Source organism: Panicum virgatum, chromosome 7N (genome assembly GCF_016808335.1).
Source record: "Panicum virgatum strain AP13 chromosome 7N, P.virgatum_v5, whole genome shotgun sequence".
NCBI classification, from domain to species: Eukaryota; Viridiplantae; Streptophyta; class Magnoliopsida; order Poales; family Poaceae; genus Panicum; species Panicum virgatum.
Window position 1 is genome coordinate 36321678 of NC_053151.1, and position 18162 is coordinate 36339839.

Genomic DNA, 18162 nt, shown 5'->3' on the forward strand with positions numbered 1-18162 from the left:
AAAGCAAGGAGTACGGAGCACCCTCCCTCATTTTCGAAGGGCTCCGAGCGCACGCCCCCCTGGAATCTGATCCACGCCGATGTTTTGTTTTTAACCTGGTGCCCTAGAAAGGAGCACCCAGCTACTGCTTGGAGTGATCAAGCTATCACTGTAACACCCGGATACTCCGGCCATTGGCCCGGAGACTCCAGGCATGGAGTTACTACTTTCATAATTTGGTCATCTGGACCCACAACCATTTAAATAGAATATATCACTCTCTCTCTCTCACTCACTCTCACTCTCTCCCGCAACCTCTCTCTCTCCCTCACCTCCCTCACGGGCTCTCCCTCTCCTCCCTCTCCCCTAAGCTCTAGATTCCGAAATCTTCCATTTCAACTTGACTCCAAGGCCAAGGGAGCTTCACTCGGCGTGGGGAATCATCTTCTACAAGTATTCCACCTTGGGGCGACATCGTTTTCGAGTTTTTCTTGCAAGAGGAGCTAGCTCAAGGTACTATAAGTTAGGGCTCGCCGATTTGGTTGTTTTAGGATGTTCTAGGTGATTTCCTTTGGTCAATCCTCTCTATATGCATCCTTCAACTAGGATTCAAGAGGGTTTCAAATTTGGTGGGTTGGTTTTGTCACAATCAAAATTTCAGTTTTTGGGGCGAAAATGCTGTCAAGCCCGGAGACTCCGGGTATAGCCCCGGAAACTCCGGGTTTTGAAAACTCCGGGCGAAACTCCGGGTATAGGCCCGGATACTCCGGGTTTGGGACACTCCGGGCGAAACTCCGGGTATAGGCCTGGAAACTCCGGATTTCGGAATCCGGATACTCCGGGTATGAGTCCGGAAATTCCGGGTTTTAATAGAACTGTTGGGTGTAGAATTGGGTAAATTTGGGGTAAATTTGTAGTGTTTCTACTTGGGCATTTTAAGGATTGTTGTTGCATATCGTATTTGCATACATTCTCATATCATTGCATACGTGTAGACGTTGTCGCCGAGGGATCCGTATACGCAGTGGTTGCGGAGCCACAGGAGCCGCAGGGGCCAGCCCCGCAGGAGGAGGTTCGCGGGGAGTCGGCCCAAGGCCCCACTCACCCCAGTGTTGAGCAGCAGGCGCAAGGCAAGCCCCGGTGCATGTCCTATTATTTTAAATGATGATTCACTATGTATATGTTTTATCTATTACTTGTGCATTACGTATTAGGGAATTGATTGAAACCCTAGTTGCATAATCCCTAGGTTTACCTTGGGTTTACTAGTAAGTCTAGGTCGATAGCGGTGCTAGGCTAAAAGAGTCCGGTAGAAGTCGAGTGGCTTCGTGTCACTCGCGAGACACAGGAAACTTTAGAAGCCGAGTAATTGCCGGTTACTCGCGAGATACATTACTATCTTTATACTTCAGTATTGGTGGAATGGATTGTAACGGATATGGAGATATGAGACCGGGCGGGGATGAGGGATAGGTATGGCAGCAGGACAGGGTTCCTGGGTGTCTTAGCCCCGTCTGTGTCGATTAAGGACCGGTGGATGTAGCAGTGCTGATCGGAGATTGAATTGTACTAACCACATGCCGGGAGTAGGAGGTAGTCGAAACCGGTAAGCCGAGTACTGCCCTGCTTCGAAAGTACAGGAACCCGCACCCAACTCCTGGGGCGAGTCGAGTAGTCGCGGAGAATTGGGATGCATATGTTTACTTTTGGTGGTCTCACGTTGAGCTCGGCTGACCATATGTCGTTGGGCTGGTTCCTGTAGTTCGAGGCGGGAAGGGGAATGGTTGGCATGTATAGTCCGACGGGGCAAATACGTGCCGTGTTGGTTAGGTCCACCTTGCAAGGTTAAATCGGATCGATTCGCCGTGTCTCGCGGATATGAGGGTCTTGATCTCTTTGTCACACCGTAGCAAATGAGATAGAATATTAGAAACATAAAAATGGATACTATTTTGAATCTTAAATTGTATGCCCCAACTTGGGTGTTTAGATAGCAAACATTAGTAAGAGTCTATCTATCTAAAATATGTGGCTAAAACATGGAAAGTAAGGATACACCTCTAGTTGCTTTTTCTACAAAACAAACCACCAGCCAAAGGCCGTGCATGTCTAGATATGTGGGCTAAGTTATACACACTGGTCGGGTAAGCCTTGCTGAGTATTAGAATACTCAGGGTTTGTTGCCACCATTATTATTTCAGGACCCCAGGACGTCGACTTCTGCCCCTGTTGCGTCAAGTTCATCCGCCGGGATGCAGAGGGGCGGCAGGTCGTGGAGCGAGACCCTTAGGTTAGGGGTTTGTCGGGTTGCACACTCGAGGGCGGAGTGTTCAACCCATCTGTTTTGTCGGGACCGGTCTGACCGGTTTGGTGGACCGGTCTGACCGGTATCCCTTGGGCAGGTGCATGCACGCCGGTCTGACCGGTTCTCCTGACCGGTCTGACCGGTGTTGTTAGGCTGAGAGTGGGCAGCAGTGTAGGGTAGTTGTTTTAGTGAAGTTTCTTTCAAATTTAACTTTAGTTCTCCGGTTGCGAATTCATGAGGGTTCCAACTTTTGTAAATTAAATTTTGTATTTGAAACTCGGTTTGTAAACTTAAAGTTCTATCACGCATCTTTGTAAAATTTCAAGTATTTGTGTCGTGCTTGTACCATCTGAACCCACCTTCGCGTGGGACTACCGGTGTTGTTTTCGATCGGGCCGTGGGTTGAGAAGGGATCGCCAAATTAAGCCGTTAATCTAATGCGCCCGATGTGTTCAAATGACGGCCATTACGCTTAATTAGAGTTTTAATTTGGCGGTTCCATCACAATCACGTCACTAGGAGCACAAGCACTAATTGAGATCCAACAAATGAATCAACTGCCAAGGTCTGTTGCACGGCAGTAGTACCATTGCATTGCTAATCATTTGCACTGCCCATCCTAAAACAATGGAAGAAGCCCCTACTATGCACAAGGCGAACACCACTATGAGTTCAGCAAAATTGGGGGCGGCATGGTGTCAGTTAGCTCCTGCCTCCTATCGTGCAGCCAAAAGAGACGACAATGCAAAACAAGGCTCTCACGTCGACTAGCTAAATTAGAGCTACAGCTGATGAATTTAGTGACTGGCAATTGCCTCTTCGGAGATGCGAGATATACCAAAGTTCCTGTGCTTTCCATCTGCCTTGTTGATGAGCTTGAAGCCTTTCAAAGGAAGCTGGTTTATGAGAAGTGTCTCCAGCTGGCAGGCAACGCTCTTGCCAGGAACCACGATGTACATTATCGTGGCATCCTGCATACCTTCTTTCAATCTGTGAGCATGAAGACGCCCCACAAGATCATCTGTCTGCAGTCAGAAAGGGGTCTCTGTCAACACTTCATCGAGATACTAAAAAATGCAGGAAAATTTGATCAAGAATTTACCTGTCCAACATAAAGCTTGCTGTCACTTCTGATAATCACATAGATGCTAGACCTGCCTACAGTTGACGGTGGTTGCTCTCTTGCGCCAACAGCAACACAGACCACGTCTATTGGTACCCCAGGACTGGGGTACCCCCTCTTGCTGTGTCTAGGCAAGGGCCTTGTAGTTATACTTGGCTACGTCCAAACAGCCGGACCCCTGTGGTCCGGAGTCCTGTTCTCCAGACAACGGTCCCGGACCTGTCTCACGGCTGGGAAAGGTCCAGGAACACCGCGTGTCCCGGAAGAGGCAGGCGCTCAGCCCGAACAGCCGGGGCTCCGGACCTCCCGTGGAGTCCGGACCCCCGCGGAAGTCCCGGACCCCTCATGGGGTCCCGGACCCCCTGTATAGTAACCGGACCCCTCACTAAGGGAAGAAATCGACACCCCGCCTCGAGGTGGTCCGGAGCCGCCACGTGTCTGCAAGATATGCCCGCCTGGTTTCCATACTAAAGCTCACCTACCACTGCATTCATTGCGGTAGGTGGACGTCCGCATTGATATAGCAGAAGCTGAGGCGATTCATTGACGAAGGAACACTATTGATCGCATATTACCAAGACGTGTAGTGGGGCCGCTGGCGCCGCCCGCGCCGCGCCTGTCAGTCTGCCCAGACAGATGGATACGACTGCTCGGCTTTACTCATTATGACGCCTAAATAATAGCCTCAACAGGCCACGCCGCAAGCTACGATACCCCAACGGGCACCTAGCTGACGGGATAAGAGAAGACTCCCCTGAGTCAGAGGGGCGGTGGGGTATGGAAGCATATCGGAGAAAAGTTTCATAACTACTGTAGCCATTTAAGTACTCCGCGCAGTATGCTGCACAGTCACGTTGGGCCCACTTATCGGGGCCCCAACGTCCTATGTAACCGCACCCCTTGGTCTATAAAAGGGGGCGCCCGCTAGAAGAAGGCAGGCTGGGTGAAAGCCAAGACCCGGCAGAGGATAGGTTCATACACAACCAAGAGAAATACTTCTCCCAGTGGACGTAGGGTATTACGCTCCGGCGGCCCGAACCACTCTAAATCGTGTGTTCTTGTGTGCCTGTCTCAAAGCAAGATCAGCCCAATCGCCAAAATACTCCCCAGAGTCCTCCCTCACTGGGAATAGGCGGGTGCGCTCCGCCACCCGGCTGTGGGTACCCTAGAAATCCCGCAACAACATCAAACAATTCTGCAATGCTATGTTTGTTGTAGAGGTCCAACATTTTCTTCTTGCATATCATAGTAACAGTGCTCTCGACTTCCCTCCGAAGCTGCTCAAACGCACCAGGCAGAATTTCTTGTCTGTTTCTCAGAGAACCAGGTTTCTCAACCAAGCCATTTACACTGCAGCTGACATTAGAAGGTTCATCGTGCACCATTGATGTTGCCTGCTTGTTATTTGCAGCCATAGTCAAATATAGCTCATCAGCCCTTCTAATTATGAAGTCAGGCATGCCTTCCCCCCTTGCCGTTTGAAAAGCAAGGCTTTCTCTACAGATACCATCCATCAATCTCCATGTTGGATTAATTCACCCATCAATCACTTCAGTTCCCATAGCTTTGAATTCAGTATTGCTGAGTGAGAGAGGCAGGTCAAAGATGCCATGTAGATGAGTTGATATGATCCCTAGACAGCCAACAGTATCGAGTCTTTCAATGATGCTACCAGCTATACATGTTCCTTTTGCAGTTTCTGTGCCCCTACATATTTCATCAATCAGAACAAGACTCCTAGCAGTAGCTCGGCTGACTAAAGCGCGTATCTCCGACATTTCAATCTGCAAAAGGACAGCAAGTCAAAACAAAGTGTCTGGATCTGGTATAATATAGTTTATGGTATAATCATACGAGCAAAAAGATCAAATACAATTTTCTCGAATCAGGAAATAAGTACTCTATCATAAGCACAGCAGGAACCAGATGGTTTTGATAACTTATTTCATCCTTAATATGAGAAAAGAGATGAGCATAGTCCAATGACACGTGATTACAACTTAATGTGCTTGGAGAACAATTGATGGAAAAGGTAAGAAGCTTGGACAACTATAAAACACCAAAATAACCAACCCACAGCAACAACATTAATGAACTTTCAGCAAGTAAAATTCCATTAATAAACATAACTAAGACGTTGCAATGTGACCCACATTCATCTGAGAATGTATGATACAAATTGGACAGAAGAAAAATGTTGGCACCTGGAATGAACTTTTCCCATCAGCGGGGCTATCATAGGCTTTCATATGCAGCATAATGGAATCAAAATGTGGGATTATAGCTGAAGATGAAGGCACCATCAGGCCACATATTCCAAGCAATGCAGCTGCACAGACTGATCGCAGCATACTAGATTTACCACCACCATTTGGACCAGTCAGAACAAATAAAGAGTGCATGCGGACATCATTCAGTATTGCATTCCCTTGATTAAAATCAAGCCAGTAAGGAAAGAGCCCTACTAACTCCATTTCACTTGAACTTTCCTCCACAACACAGTCCTACACAAGTAAAATCAAGGTATGTAAACAGAAAATGTATAAGAAAGGAACATGTTATCTGTGAAATGTATATACAAGTATAAAGAGGACAGCTCATGGCTGGTCCAACAAAACTATGTTAATTCATCTTTAACCAAAATCAAGTACTCCCTCCAGCTGTCGGTGTCCAGACCCGACGGTCCGGCACCAACTAGTAAAAATGCTGCGTGATCCCTAACCCTAGACGGTTGATGCAAGAGGCAATACAGGAACACACGGGTTTATCCTGGTTCCGGCCGTGGGGCCGTACGTCCAACAGGGGTACGCGAGGGCGCTGTATTATCTTGCACCAGAGTGCCTGTAGTAGGGGGTACAAGCAAGGCGAGAGAGGGAGGGAAGCTCCCAGGTCTCTGCTAGATGATTGAGACAAGTGCCAATATCAGAGAGAGAGAGCGAGTGAAGCTAAAGGAATTGGTTTGAGCGGATGAGAAGTTAGATCCGGTCCCCTTGTAAGGAGCCCGTCTCCTCCTTTTATAGACACAAGGAGGGGCGGCGTACATGTACGGGGTGTCGGAAGTCGTCGTCTTCTCCCCGAATCGGGGGTGCACAGTGGATGTCTACTGTAGAAGGAACACTGTGAGGCACTGGAGAGTAAGGCGTCGGGCGTACGGTTGTCCTGGGCGACGTCCTGGCCTTGCGGAGATTGCGCCGGCGTCCTGATAGCTCCTGTGGGTGTCGTGGCGGTTGCTGTGGAGGGTACCGTCCTCCAGGCATGCATGGCAGAGCGTCGAGGGTCCTCCAGGCGGAGGTCTTGATCTGGTCAAGGCCCGGGCCGCGTCCGAGGGTCGCGCCCATGCTGATCGAGGGTTCTGCAGTAGAGAAAGTACGAAGGGAGTACGGGGAGTAGGCAGCACAGTGGCGGGAGCAGTGCCGGGAATGTCTGCACAGGGCCGGGGATGGCGGAGCAGTGACCGGGGTTGGCGGACGGGACCCTGGTCACAGCCGCTGGACGGCGTCGTGGCCTGTCACCGCCTGACTCCCCACTCTGCGGTGGAGTGGTTGGCATTTATTGCCTCCGTTAGGCGGGCGGGTGAGCCGGCGGGTTGTTAACTCCGTCAGCCGAGGGGTAGCCTCGAGCGAATCGGAGTTAGTTCGCTCTCCCGAGGGTAGGTCCGCTACCCTCGAGCGAGGCGGAGTCGTAGTGCGCTGTCGAGGGCCTCGGCGGGGAGGTCTCGAGCGAAGCGGAGATGGCTCCGCAGGTTCGAGGGGGTTCGGATGGGCTGCACTGTGAAGCTGGGCCGTGGGCCCAGCGAAGATGGGGCCTCTCTGGAGTCTTTCTTTCCCTTCGGATGGGAAGAAGACTGTAGGCTTTTGTGGGCCCGATTGCCGAATATGTGTTCTGCGTTTTGAGGGTGATTTAGTCCATAATTATGGTACCCCTAATTATGGTACCCGACACCAGCATAACTAGTCTAATCTTTCCTGTTGTCCTAAACGTCAGGTAATACTGACTGGAGGGAGTATCATCGGAGGTGCTCGGTAGTGCTGGCTGCAGTTGCGGCGGCAGCAGCAGCAGCCAGCAAGTAAAATTTACTGTAGATATTACTTGCTGCAGCCACAGCCTAAAAGAGCTGAAGCGAGCAGGATCATTGGTGGACAATACTACCAGGCCATTAAACTGAAGGAAAACTTGGTAGCCCCTAGACTAACAGGTAAGATAACAGACACCCATTAACTACTTGCATGGGTGGATGGATAAAAGGGCAAAGGTAGGGAGGAATTGAGACTCAAAATATAGAAATATAGTTCAAAAAACAGTACCTTCGATAAGGGAGATATAGTACGAATCATCCAACCTCTTCTTCGGGCATCACTGCTCAAGATTTTTTGTTAAAAAAAAGCACTAATAAGTCCACTGTGCATAGATGGATTTGCCAGACAACAATATAATCAGCACATAGAATTGATAACACTGCATTGCCAAACACTAAACACAATGCAACATGTTGTCAATAGGCTCTGAGCCTCTGGCAAACATCTTAACTAAATAACATAGAGATATACACCAAATATCCCACATTTCACATTGCAATATGACAAGAAATTAGAAATACAACAAGTTTCACTAGCTAATTTTGGTGACCGACTAGCCACCGGTTCACTTTTGGTACCAGACTAGACCAGACCTTTATGCAAAACAACCAGTCATTTTAATCATCACAAAACAAATTCAATTTTTTCCCTCAGCTGGTTCATTTTGCAATTAACAACTTCCTATCAGTAACTATTCCAGAACTTGGCTGGTTGAGCTACTTGGGTGCCAAAACTTTGAACCTTGGATAATTTGCAGATAGCAGAATAGCAAGAATCCAGTGAAATGCTATAAACTGATGGAAAAAAAAGAACGTGATGAGTAATGGAGTGTGCCTAAAAGCAAGAATAATAGTAATCACCTAACATGACCAAACAGTGCTTTTGCTATGATGAGCACTGTTGAGCAAAAGACAAGTATATTGATCTTGTCCTGCAATTCACTTGAAAGCCCTCTCAACAGTTCAAGAACTTTATTTTTAGCATTATCACAAGCTTCATGGTACCTGAACACAAACATCAGCATAATTTTAGTACAGGTTATTGTGGGGAAAACTTTCCAATTGTAATTGTTCTCCTAAAATGTATGAAAGCAAGCTTATTCTAGGATACTTCTACTGTGTGCCAATGCACATACGACAGTACTCGCAACTTTGTAAAAAAAAGTACAACAATACATAAATACAGTAATAGAAGGTGACATAAAAACAAATGAATGCAACATTTTCAACATCAAAACCGTACATATTTTAGTAACATGGAATGGCATTTCCTATGATATATTGTACTAATCCAGTAAAGCGGCAACTTTCTGATGATTACCCAACCATGCAGAGTTAACCAAGTTATTGCGTTGGTGCAAAATATATGAAGCATTTGTTTTTCTCCGACATCTGAAGCATTTGTTGAGTCAGGTTGTAATACTGTGAGCCAGTACCTGTTTAAAGCATTCTCAACTTTGACCGTTGTAAACCATTCCTCCCCAACCTTTCTGCCTTTTGAATCAATTGCAGGTTTCAGTTGTTTTATTTGTTGCTCACCAGGGGTGTTAGCCCATACATTTGGTGTGAATCGCTTTCCTTTAAACCAAACAGCTTCATTATCTTTTGCATAACAGATTTCTCCTTTAGGACTTCCATTTGAGGACATTACAAATTTCACTCTTGAAATAATGGGCATAAAATCATCAATGACCTGAAACCACAATATGCATTAGTATACCCCCAAGCAATTGATGGATCCAAGGAAATGAAATTCATGGTCTCCTGTTAATATTGCAGCATCATATCACACACTGGAGGGCATGGCTGTGGTCAGACTATTCAAAAACTTCAATATAGATGCCATCAAGGGCTAACGGAAATATTTGATTCTATGCAAGAAAAAAAAGCAGTAAAATTTTAAACATAAAAGGATTGCTCAAAACCAACCACTGTCGATAATGCCTCAGCAGCTCTATCAACATTTGCAAACTCCTCTTCAGCATGGATCCTTTTCACGCGCCCCTTCCAAGATGACTCCATGTCATTAAAGAACTCCTTTGGAATATGTTCGAATGAGGTTATTGCTTGATCATTTTCAACACCTAAAGAAATCACTTCAGCGATTCGTTGTGAAATAAAGCTACATTCGTTCATCTGCAAAAGGGTAAAAAGAAATGCTCCAGATTATCAGCACAACAGAAGGGATCAAGGGAAATTCAACTATACAAAATAAAATGAGAATGCTAAAAATATCATCCATATACATCACATGTATATCAAACATAAAGAGGTTTACAGCAATCAATGTGCCGCATTACATGTAATATCTAGAATTCCAGAAGATACTTGAAAAGTTTTAAACAGCACTTACTAGCATATCAGCTTCAACTTTCAAACCAGTAGCCACAGAAGCAGGTACCAGCAATTTGTTTCAGGATAGCAGAAAGCTCAGCATTTCGGCTCATGAGCATAATCTCGTCAAGGACATTTTTTATTCTACAAAATTCAATGTGATTGACCTCTTTTGACTCAAGTAGCTTCACAAGCTGCAAAACCAGCATTGCTCAATCGGTCCTCTCGCTTGCGCTCTCGCGCTCTTGGCCTGTGCACCAACTGGACGTGAAGAATGCGTTTCTTCACGGCACTCTGTCAGAGACTATCTACTGCTCTCAGCCAGCGGGATTTGTGGATTCGAGTCGTCCGGATATGGTCTGCCGGCTCAACAAGTCTCTCTATGGACTGAAGCAGGCTCCTCGGGCTTGGTACTCTCGGTTCGCCACGTTCTTGCTGACATTGGGGTTCACCGAGGCCAAGTCTGACACGTCTCTCTTCGTCTACCGCCGTGGGGATGAGACTTCCTATCTGCTGCTCTACGTTGATGACATTGTGCTCACAGCCTCTAGTCAGCGGTTGCTTCAGAGTGTCATCTCCTCTCTGCAGCAGGAGTTTGCTACGAAGGATCTCGGTCAGCTCCACCACTTCTTGGGCGTCACTGTTGAGCCTCGCCCGTCTGGTCTTCTCCTGCACCAGCGGCAGTACGCACTCGATATCCTGGAGCGGGCTGGGATGACTGATTGCAAGCCCTGCTCCACTCCTGTCGACACTCAGGCGAAGCTGTCCGCTGATCTGGGTGATCCGGTGGCTGATCCTACTGCCTACCGGAGTCTGGCTGGTGCTTTGCAGTATCTCACCTTCACCAGGCCGGACCTCACCTACGCTGTCCAGCAGTTCTGTCTCCATATGCATGATCCCCGGGGGTCACACCTTGCTGCGCTGAAGCGTCTCCTCCGCTACGTCCGTGGCACTGTGAACCTCGGCCTGGTGCTTCACCGCTCGTCCTCTGCTGAGCTGGTGGTCTACACCGACGCTGACTGGGCTGACTTGCCCCGGACACTCGTCGCTCCACTTCCGGCTACGGCGTCTTCCTGGGCGGCAACCTGGTCTCCTGGTCGTCCAAGTGGCAGCCGGTTGTCTCCCGCTCCAGTGCCGAGGCGGAGTACTGGGCTATCGCTAACGGCGTAGCGGAGGCGTCCTGGCTACGACAGCTCTTGGCGGAGCTCCACAGCCCGCTCGCCAAGAGCACGCTCGTCTACTGCGACAACGTCAGCGCCGTGTATCTCTCCACCAACCCCGTCCAGCATCAGCGGACGAAGCACGTGAGATCGACCTACACTTCGTGGCGCGACAGAGTCGCAATCGGCGATGTTCGGGTACTCCATGTCCCGACTACCCTCCTAGTTTGCTGACATCTTCACCAAGGGGCTGCCTCCTCGACCTTCTCGGAGTTTCGATCCAGCCTCAACGTAGCCGGTGGCTAATTGTGACTGAGGGGGGTATTTGCCCTTTGTACTCTATTTGTACTCTCTTCTTGTCCAGTCTTGAATACCGCTGCGTCGGCTAGTTCAGACTGCGAGGGGGGTGTTAGCTTAGCTTTCTTGTTGTCCAGTCTTGAACACCGCTGCGCCGTAGTTCAGACTGCGGGGGTGTTGGAGTATATTGAGCCCATGTGTATAGAGGCTCATCTAGAGGCCCATGTATAGGTATTATATATACCCACCCTTCTAGGGTTGGAGGAATACCAGCATTATTCTCTCCTACAAGAATTCCCCCTGCACTCTCCCCACAAGAGTCCTCCTACACCGAATTCCCCCCAGCGTGATGTCCCTGCAAGCAAATGACAGCGAAGTTTAAAATAGCATGATATGGCTAACAGCCTAATACAGCATCTGTTGGATGCATATTGTAGGGCTAGTAACACATATCAACTCTGCTTCCATAAATTACATTACTGTTCTTACATGCAGAGCCTCTTACGTCATGCAGCAAAGTGATAACAATCAAATCTATTAAAATATCTCATTGCTAAATGCCTCAACATATGTAGTGTGAACACATAACTGGCTTACAAAATGTGTTGCAAGAAACAAGGCTCCAAGCCAAGTGTGAAAAAAAAAAATCAACATTCCATATAGTATCGATTCTAAAGATTTTAATGAAGACGGGCCATTCATCTGATGTTGAAAATAAGGTCATGAGCCCATGATAACAGAATAAGTTAGAGGATTCTGGTGTCAAGTTCCAAATAATTGTTTCTAGATCAAACTATCATAATATAAGAATGAAAAAAACGTTCAAGAATATAAAATCCAACCTGAAGAATTATTCCTCAAAGAACTGTGAAGGTATGGATGGTGATAACGACATATGCGAAGCTTAGTAACCACAGCCTCCTCTGTTAAGCCCTCCTCAGCTGAATAAGTTTTCATTGTCTCCAGAACTGATATCAAGCAATAGCCTTTTGCAGAGTGTGAAATCCCTGATGAATGTGAACACCATGATGTACAATCTCAAATCAGCAGCCACTGGTCTAATGGCATTCAGTAGTTGACTACGGAATTCAAAAGCCATGAACACACAGAAATATTAACACATCTTAAAACATCACAAAATGCCTCCAGGAACACAGTTGTGCAAATGATGCAAACATGGAAAGCTTGCAGCAACATATGTATTAAAGATATATATGTATTCAATATCAGCATAAGAAGTTATAACAAGTCACTATACAGACAATTCATAAGAAAAAAAATAACATTTTGCACAACAAAAGAGATCAGCATTCCATATCAGACCATTGACTAGGTTTTTTACCACTCTAATTTAATTCATAATGTCGTTTAGGAATGAGAGAGAGGAATTTAGGGTTTGAGATGGATCCAAGGGCTGTGGTTGTTTGTACGAATCTCAAACAGTGGAAGGTGATGAAGAAAAAATCTTCCGGAAGATATATAGGATCCACGCTCTTCCCGTAGCGGTTGGCTCGTTGGGGTCACGGGCTCACGGTCCGTGGGCCCTCGCGTTGGCAGGCCCAGGGAACGGTTTCTGTTATCTCAGTTTCTGGGCCGTGTTTGGTTTGGGGAGGGGAAAATTTTCCCGGTACGGAATGTCATATGTTTGGTTTCAAGTTAGGAAATTGAGCCCATGGGATGGAGCCATGGGCGGGACCCACATCAAACCGCGTTAGGTGTCCCCGTTCGCGTGCCCCAGCGCAAGATGCGCCCCCCTCCCCCGCGCAGACCTCCCACCTCCCCTAGGCCCCCTCCGTACCGGCTTTTGGGGGACAACTAGTCAAGTTGGCGCGCTACGCGCGCCTATACCAAAAATATTGACCTAAAATATTAATGGAAAGATATTATCCGTTACTATATTCGAAGCAACATTATATCGATGTATTTAGTTAAATTTAAATGTCACAGTAAAGTGGCATAATAGTTTAGAGTCTGAGAGCGCGTCAATCCCAAGCATTCTAGTATAGAGGTACATATAATTTTTTCTTAGGAATTCGTTTTTTTTGTGTCAGTAGGTATAGTTTAATTACTTTAGTAGGAAAAAAAAGTAAGATTAGAAATGAATGAACAGTTCAATTATATTTTGTGAGTTTACGGAGGGAAACCAAAACTCAAAAAATAGTACAACTACTACATGTGAATGTAGTATACAAAATTTAATGGAAGAAAAATATTTTTTTTAAGATAAAGAGGCTCATTTGATAGAACCGTGGCTTTACGTGGGTCCCGCCTAAATAGTAAGTGGGTCATGCTTAAATGGTATGTGGGTCCCGTCTGAATAGTACGTGGGTTCCATATAGGTCTCGTCTGAATAGTACGTGGATCCCACATGTGTCCCGCCTGAATAGTACGCGGGTCACATGTGGGTCCCACCTGAATAGTACACGGGACCCGCATGAACATTGCACGGGCCCCACGTGGGACCACGCCTCACGCCATCGCGCCGATTCCTGGCTAGGGGTGGGCATTCGGTGTAATCGGTGTTATCGGTTTGGTTTAATCGGTTGTTAAAAACTTCGGTGTCTAGAAATCAGAAACCGATCGGTGCACGGCAAAATAAAAAACCGAGACCTTCGGTTTTCGGTTGCTCGGTTCGGTTGATCGGTTCCACCGAAGTAAAGATGACCAAAGAACAAATCAGAAATAGTAGATCGAATCCAATACATTGCACCTCAGATCAGCAGCTATACACGAGCTAATAGACAATAGTTTAACTTACAGCCAAGCACAAGAGACAAGAAGCTAACAAGCACACATGGACATCGCCGTCGTAGGCTCGTAGCTCACAGGCAGCACCGTCGGCCGTCGCGCAGCATGTACGCCTTGCCTGGCTCGCGCCGTCGTGTAGCTTGCGGCCCTGCGCGTCTCGGCCCCCGGCCACCGCAGAGCTCACAACCAGACAGCCTCACCTCGCGCGCCGCCGTCGCGCCGCCGCCGCCGTCACGACCCGATGCGGTATCCAGAACAAGAGAGCAGGGTTAACCATTTCGTTTTCCGGTCAAATCCCGGTGTTTACCGGAAACGAAATTTCGTTCCGAAATTTCGGTAAATTTCGGCGAATTTCGGTGAATTTTGGTCGAAATTTGTTGAATTTTGAATTTGAAAACGAAATTTTCCGAAAAATACCGAAATTTCGAATCCCGGTAACTAGCGGAAACGGAAAATTTTCCGAAATTTCGGCAAAATTTCGCCGAAATTGTTAACCCTGCAAGAGAGTCGAAGGGATAAGGTCAACCTGCGAGTGTTCTGGCTGCATTTGACGAGGCCGCGCTTGTATAGGGAGGTAGGCTGCATTGATTGGGCCAAAAGAAGCAAGGTGGGCCGTGTTGCTCAGCGTGGTGGGAGAGCAGCGCAGGCACCAAGTTCGGTTGGTTCGGGGAATCGGTGCGCCGGGGACGAAAACCGAAGCCGAGCCGATAAACTTCGGTTCGTAGAACTGGAAACCGAAGCCGAAACCGAAAACCGATCAAACCGACACTTCGGTTCGGTTCGGTTCGGCTCGGTTCGGTTTTCGGTTTTCGGGTGAAAACTGCCCAGTCCTATTCCTGGCACATTTAGATAGGCATATAACTAGGTGTGTGCATCCATCATTTTTTGACTTTGCATGCCATTGGGTTTGCCAAACATATGGAAACATTTTCATGCAATTGTTTTCACCCCCTAAACCAAACAGGGACTTCTGAGACATGGGCTCGTCTTGTTCCAACTAGATCCTTGACCAAATCGTAGTTCGTAGGTGTGATTTGGTTCCAAACAGAGCTTATATTAGAGCATGGAAACAGGTCCTTGTTCTTAGGCTACGTCATTCGCGTTCGGTGCCTAAAATGTTAAAAGATGTTTAATGCTTGCAAGGTAGTTTGTACATGTTTAAGAATCAATTTGCGTTTTGGGGATTAATATGTATACCTGTACTGTTACCATTTTCACGTCATTTAAGCACTTACGTCTAAGCACCTTGCATTGTACATACCATCAACACGTAAAATCATCCTATACAAATTTAGAATTTACTAATATGAGAATTTACATTCCTCGCTATTAACTATCAAATGATGGGACGGTGACTTTGTGAGAGATAAAGTGGCAACGACTCTACCCATTCTATTGCTCAAATCAGACAATTTAGTCAGATTTGGAAATAGAATAGGATGATCATTCACCAATCCACTCATCACTTCATCAGACAAGACATCTCTTAGTCTCTCTTCTTTTTTCCAATTTGCTAACCACCAGCGATCCTGTTGACTTGGATTTTGAGACTATTTTGTTGAGAAATCCAGCAAAACAACACCCAAATGTGTATCAATCTGAGCTACATTTCGAGTCAGAAAACCAAGAAAAAAGATGAATGAGCCCCCCCCCCCCCCCCCCCCAAAACATACCAAGTTGATCATATTTCTAAAGGGCCATGCTGTATGGCACCTAAAAGTTTCTCGAGCATCTGACGCCTCAAATTTTCGGACCATTGGATTGTGCAATCAATGGACCAGTTGCTTCTTCTTCCTGTAGCCAATGCTGCTCCTACCGCCGTCCACATCTGCCAAAGCTCTGGCCATGGTGCAGTACGGTCTCACCGAAGACCCTACCCTGCCTGCAACGGCCAACGGCGGCGCTATCGCCATCTTGTCCCCCTTCCACGCCATTGTCGTCCTATTGCAGCAGCCTTCTTTTAGCCTTGCAGGAAGGGGCAGCCAAGAGTAGGTACATTTTCCGTTTATTATTAGTGAAGAAATAGGTGTGCGCATTCTGATTTACCGCAAGTATTACACGCTTATAAACACCCAGTATACATGTACATACGCAGGAAGATGATGGGTTACACACCCGGTGTCTGTCTTTAACTGATTCTACGCCCGTGTGCTACTATGCTAATACGTTCTCAGTTTCAACTCTGATGAACAACAAGTAAAGTAAAAAAAAAAATCCTTGTAAGCACTGGTCACATCTAGCTAAACTTGTCACTGCAAAACGGGTGGCTTCTCGCAATGTTGGTCTAGAGCACCCTGCCGTCCATCCCGTCAAGGAGGCCCGACCACATCCCTTTCACCGGCGGCAGCTGCGCCACAAACGCTTGCCACGGCGGGTAGCCCACGCCGCTGCCGCGGACGCGCCCGTCCATCCGGAGCGAGAGGTACCTGCAACACAAGTAAGCGTGGACATCCAGATCCAGGGTAAGAAGAACATACAGGTCGATGCAACCTGACGGCTGAAAAAATCTTCAGAAAAAACGTCCGGAAACCAGTCGAAGTCTCGAGGTGCTCACACGGGGGAATCAGGTGGCACGCCGGCCAGCTTCTTCTGATCGTCTAACCATCTGCAATCATCAGGCACACGAAAGTGGCAATCAACGCGAGACTAAGCAAGGTGTTCGGACATTGTTCTGTGATAAGTTCAGCATGTTTCGTACTGTGCCCATTCGGTGGTGTACACCGGCGTGAGCTGCCAGAGCCTCCTGCTCCTCCTGGCAAGGTCGTCGTCGTCGTCGACGCCGCCCTCGTCGAGCCGGAGCTCGGGCGCGTCCCCGTCCGTGGCGAAGGGCACCGCCAGCACGGCCCTCTCCGCGAGCTCCCTCAGGAGCGGCTGGCTCCGGCGGAACGACTCGGCGACGAACTCCCCGGGCCCCGCCACGATGACGAGCCGCGCGGTGCCGCGCAGCTCGCCGAGCGCGAACGGCCTGCCGTCCCCGGCGCCGGCGCGGAGCTTGAGCCTGGACAGGCGCTCCTCGCGCGCGAGCCTGGCCACCTGGGCGTCCTTGGCCTTGCTCTCGCGCGAGTAGAGGAAGGCGAAGAGCGCGACGGCCGCGGCGTCGATGCCCAGGCCCTTGAGCGTCTCGGCCGCGCCGGCGGCCCTCGCGGGGTTGGACAGCGCGGGGAGGAGCTGCGCGAGGGCGATGAGGCCCCCCAGCGCGCCGCTGGCCATGAACGCGAGGTAGAAGAACATCCGCACCGACCGGAACGGGGACAGCACCTCACTCCGTATCCTCGCTATGGAGCTGCCACACGCAACGCGACAGCCGCGGCCGGTTGTCCCGGACGGTGAGGACCCCACGGATTCCAGAGACACGCTGAGCGGAAGCAAGCAGGCGGCGGCGGCGGCGGCTACCTTACCTCGCTGCTGTCCGGAGCGGTGGGGGGAGGAGGAGAGGGCTTGTTCGCGGCGGAGCACCGGACGCCGGCGCGGCATGCTCTGCCGCAGGGGAGTGATGGCTTGCGGGAAAACGGCACCGAGGAGTGGAGCGAGGCGCCGAGGGCAGCGCACGGGACGGAGACGGAGATGGAGCGGGGAGGCCGAAGGGTCGCCGCCATCTCGGGGACGGCAGGCCGTGCGTGCTTGCCTAGTCGCCTGCCTGCGGAGTGCAGACCAGAGCGTCTGGTCCGCGTCTCGCTAATGGATGGTGGTACGATTTCATCCTCCAACCGCTGCTTGGTTTTGTGGCGGGAATCGCAACAGCAAGGACAGAGCCTGGGCCTTAAGCAGCCGCATCCATTCTTGTGCACACCTGCACTTTTTTTTTTTGAAACGGAACCGGCAGGAGAGCTGCCTGTTGTATTAAAAAGAGGGGAAAAAACTAGAGTACAAAATTGGAACAAGCAACAAAACTTTACACTATACATAGAGAGCCGGCGTTCGAACTCTCTAGAGGAAACTCAAGCTCCACTAATTAGGCACGACAGGTGCTTCGCCCCTGCCAGAGTCCAAGCCGAAGCCTCTCCCTTAATCTTCTCTGCCACTGTAAAAGAAGGCGCTTCTGTACTGTTAAAAATACATGCATTACGCTCATTCCAAATCTCCCAGCAAACGAGAATGACAAGTGATTTTAAACCCTTGCGCGAAACTCCTCTTATCGCAG

General features: G+C 48.6%; 1 protein-coding gene and 1 pseudogene across 2 annotated transcripts; both read right to left on the reverse strand.

Annotated features, from left to right (window-relative positions):
- Positions 1-2818: 2818 nt before the first annotated feature.
- LOC120683087 lies at positions 2819-10025 on the reverse strand (annotated as a pseudogene).
- A 5985-nt stretch (positions 10026-16010) lies between these two features.
- On the reverse strand, positions 16011-17735 carry LOC120683290 (protein LOW PSII ACCUMULATION 1, chloroplastic-like). Of its 2 annotated transcripts, none has more exons than XM_039965357.1 (4): positions 17415-17735; positions 16720-17304; positions 16576-16626; positions 16011-16447 (listed from the first exon to the last, which is right to left on the reverse strand). In XM_039965357.1, the coding sequence occupies exons 1-4, from the start codon at positions 17615-17617 to the stop codon at positions 16306-16308; spliced, it is 981 nt and encodes a 326-aa protein (XP_039821291.1). In that variant the 5' UTR covers positions 17618-17735; the 3' UTR covers positions 16011-16305. The 2 variants fall into 2 exon arrangements, with proteins under 2 accessions (XP_039821291.1, XP_039821292.1); XM_039965358.1 differs by having other exon boundaries at positions 17420-17722.
- Positions 17736-18162: the final 427 nt, after the last annotated feature.

Bases quoted from the DNA above. Each gene is read 5' to 3' on its own strand.
- LOC120683290 (XM_039965357.1), bottom strand. From the start codon at position 17,617: ATGGCGGCGACCCTTCGGCCTCCCCGCTCCATCTCCGTCTCCGTCCCG. The intron at 16,627-16,719 runs GTACGAAACATG...TGATGATTGCAG, and splicing joins TACACCACCGAATGGGCACA to ATGGTTAGACGATCAGAAGA. The intron at 16,448-16,575 runs GTGAGCACCTCG...CTTGTGTTGCAG, and splicing joins GTGCCACCTGATTCCCCCGT to GTACCTCTCGCTCCGGATGG.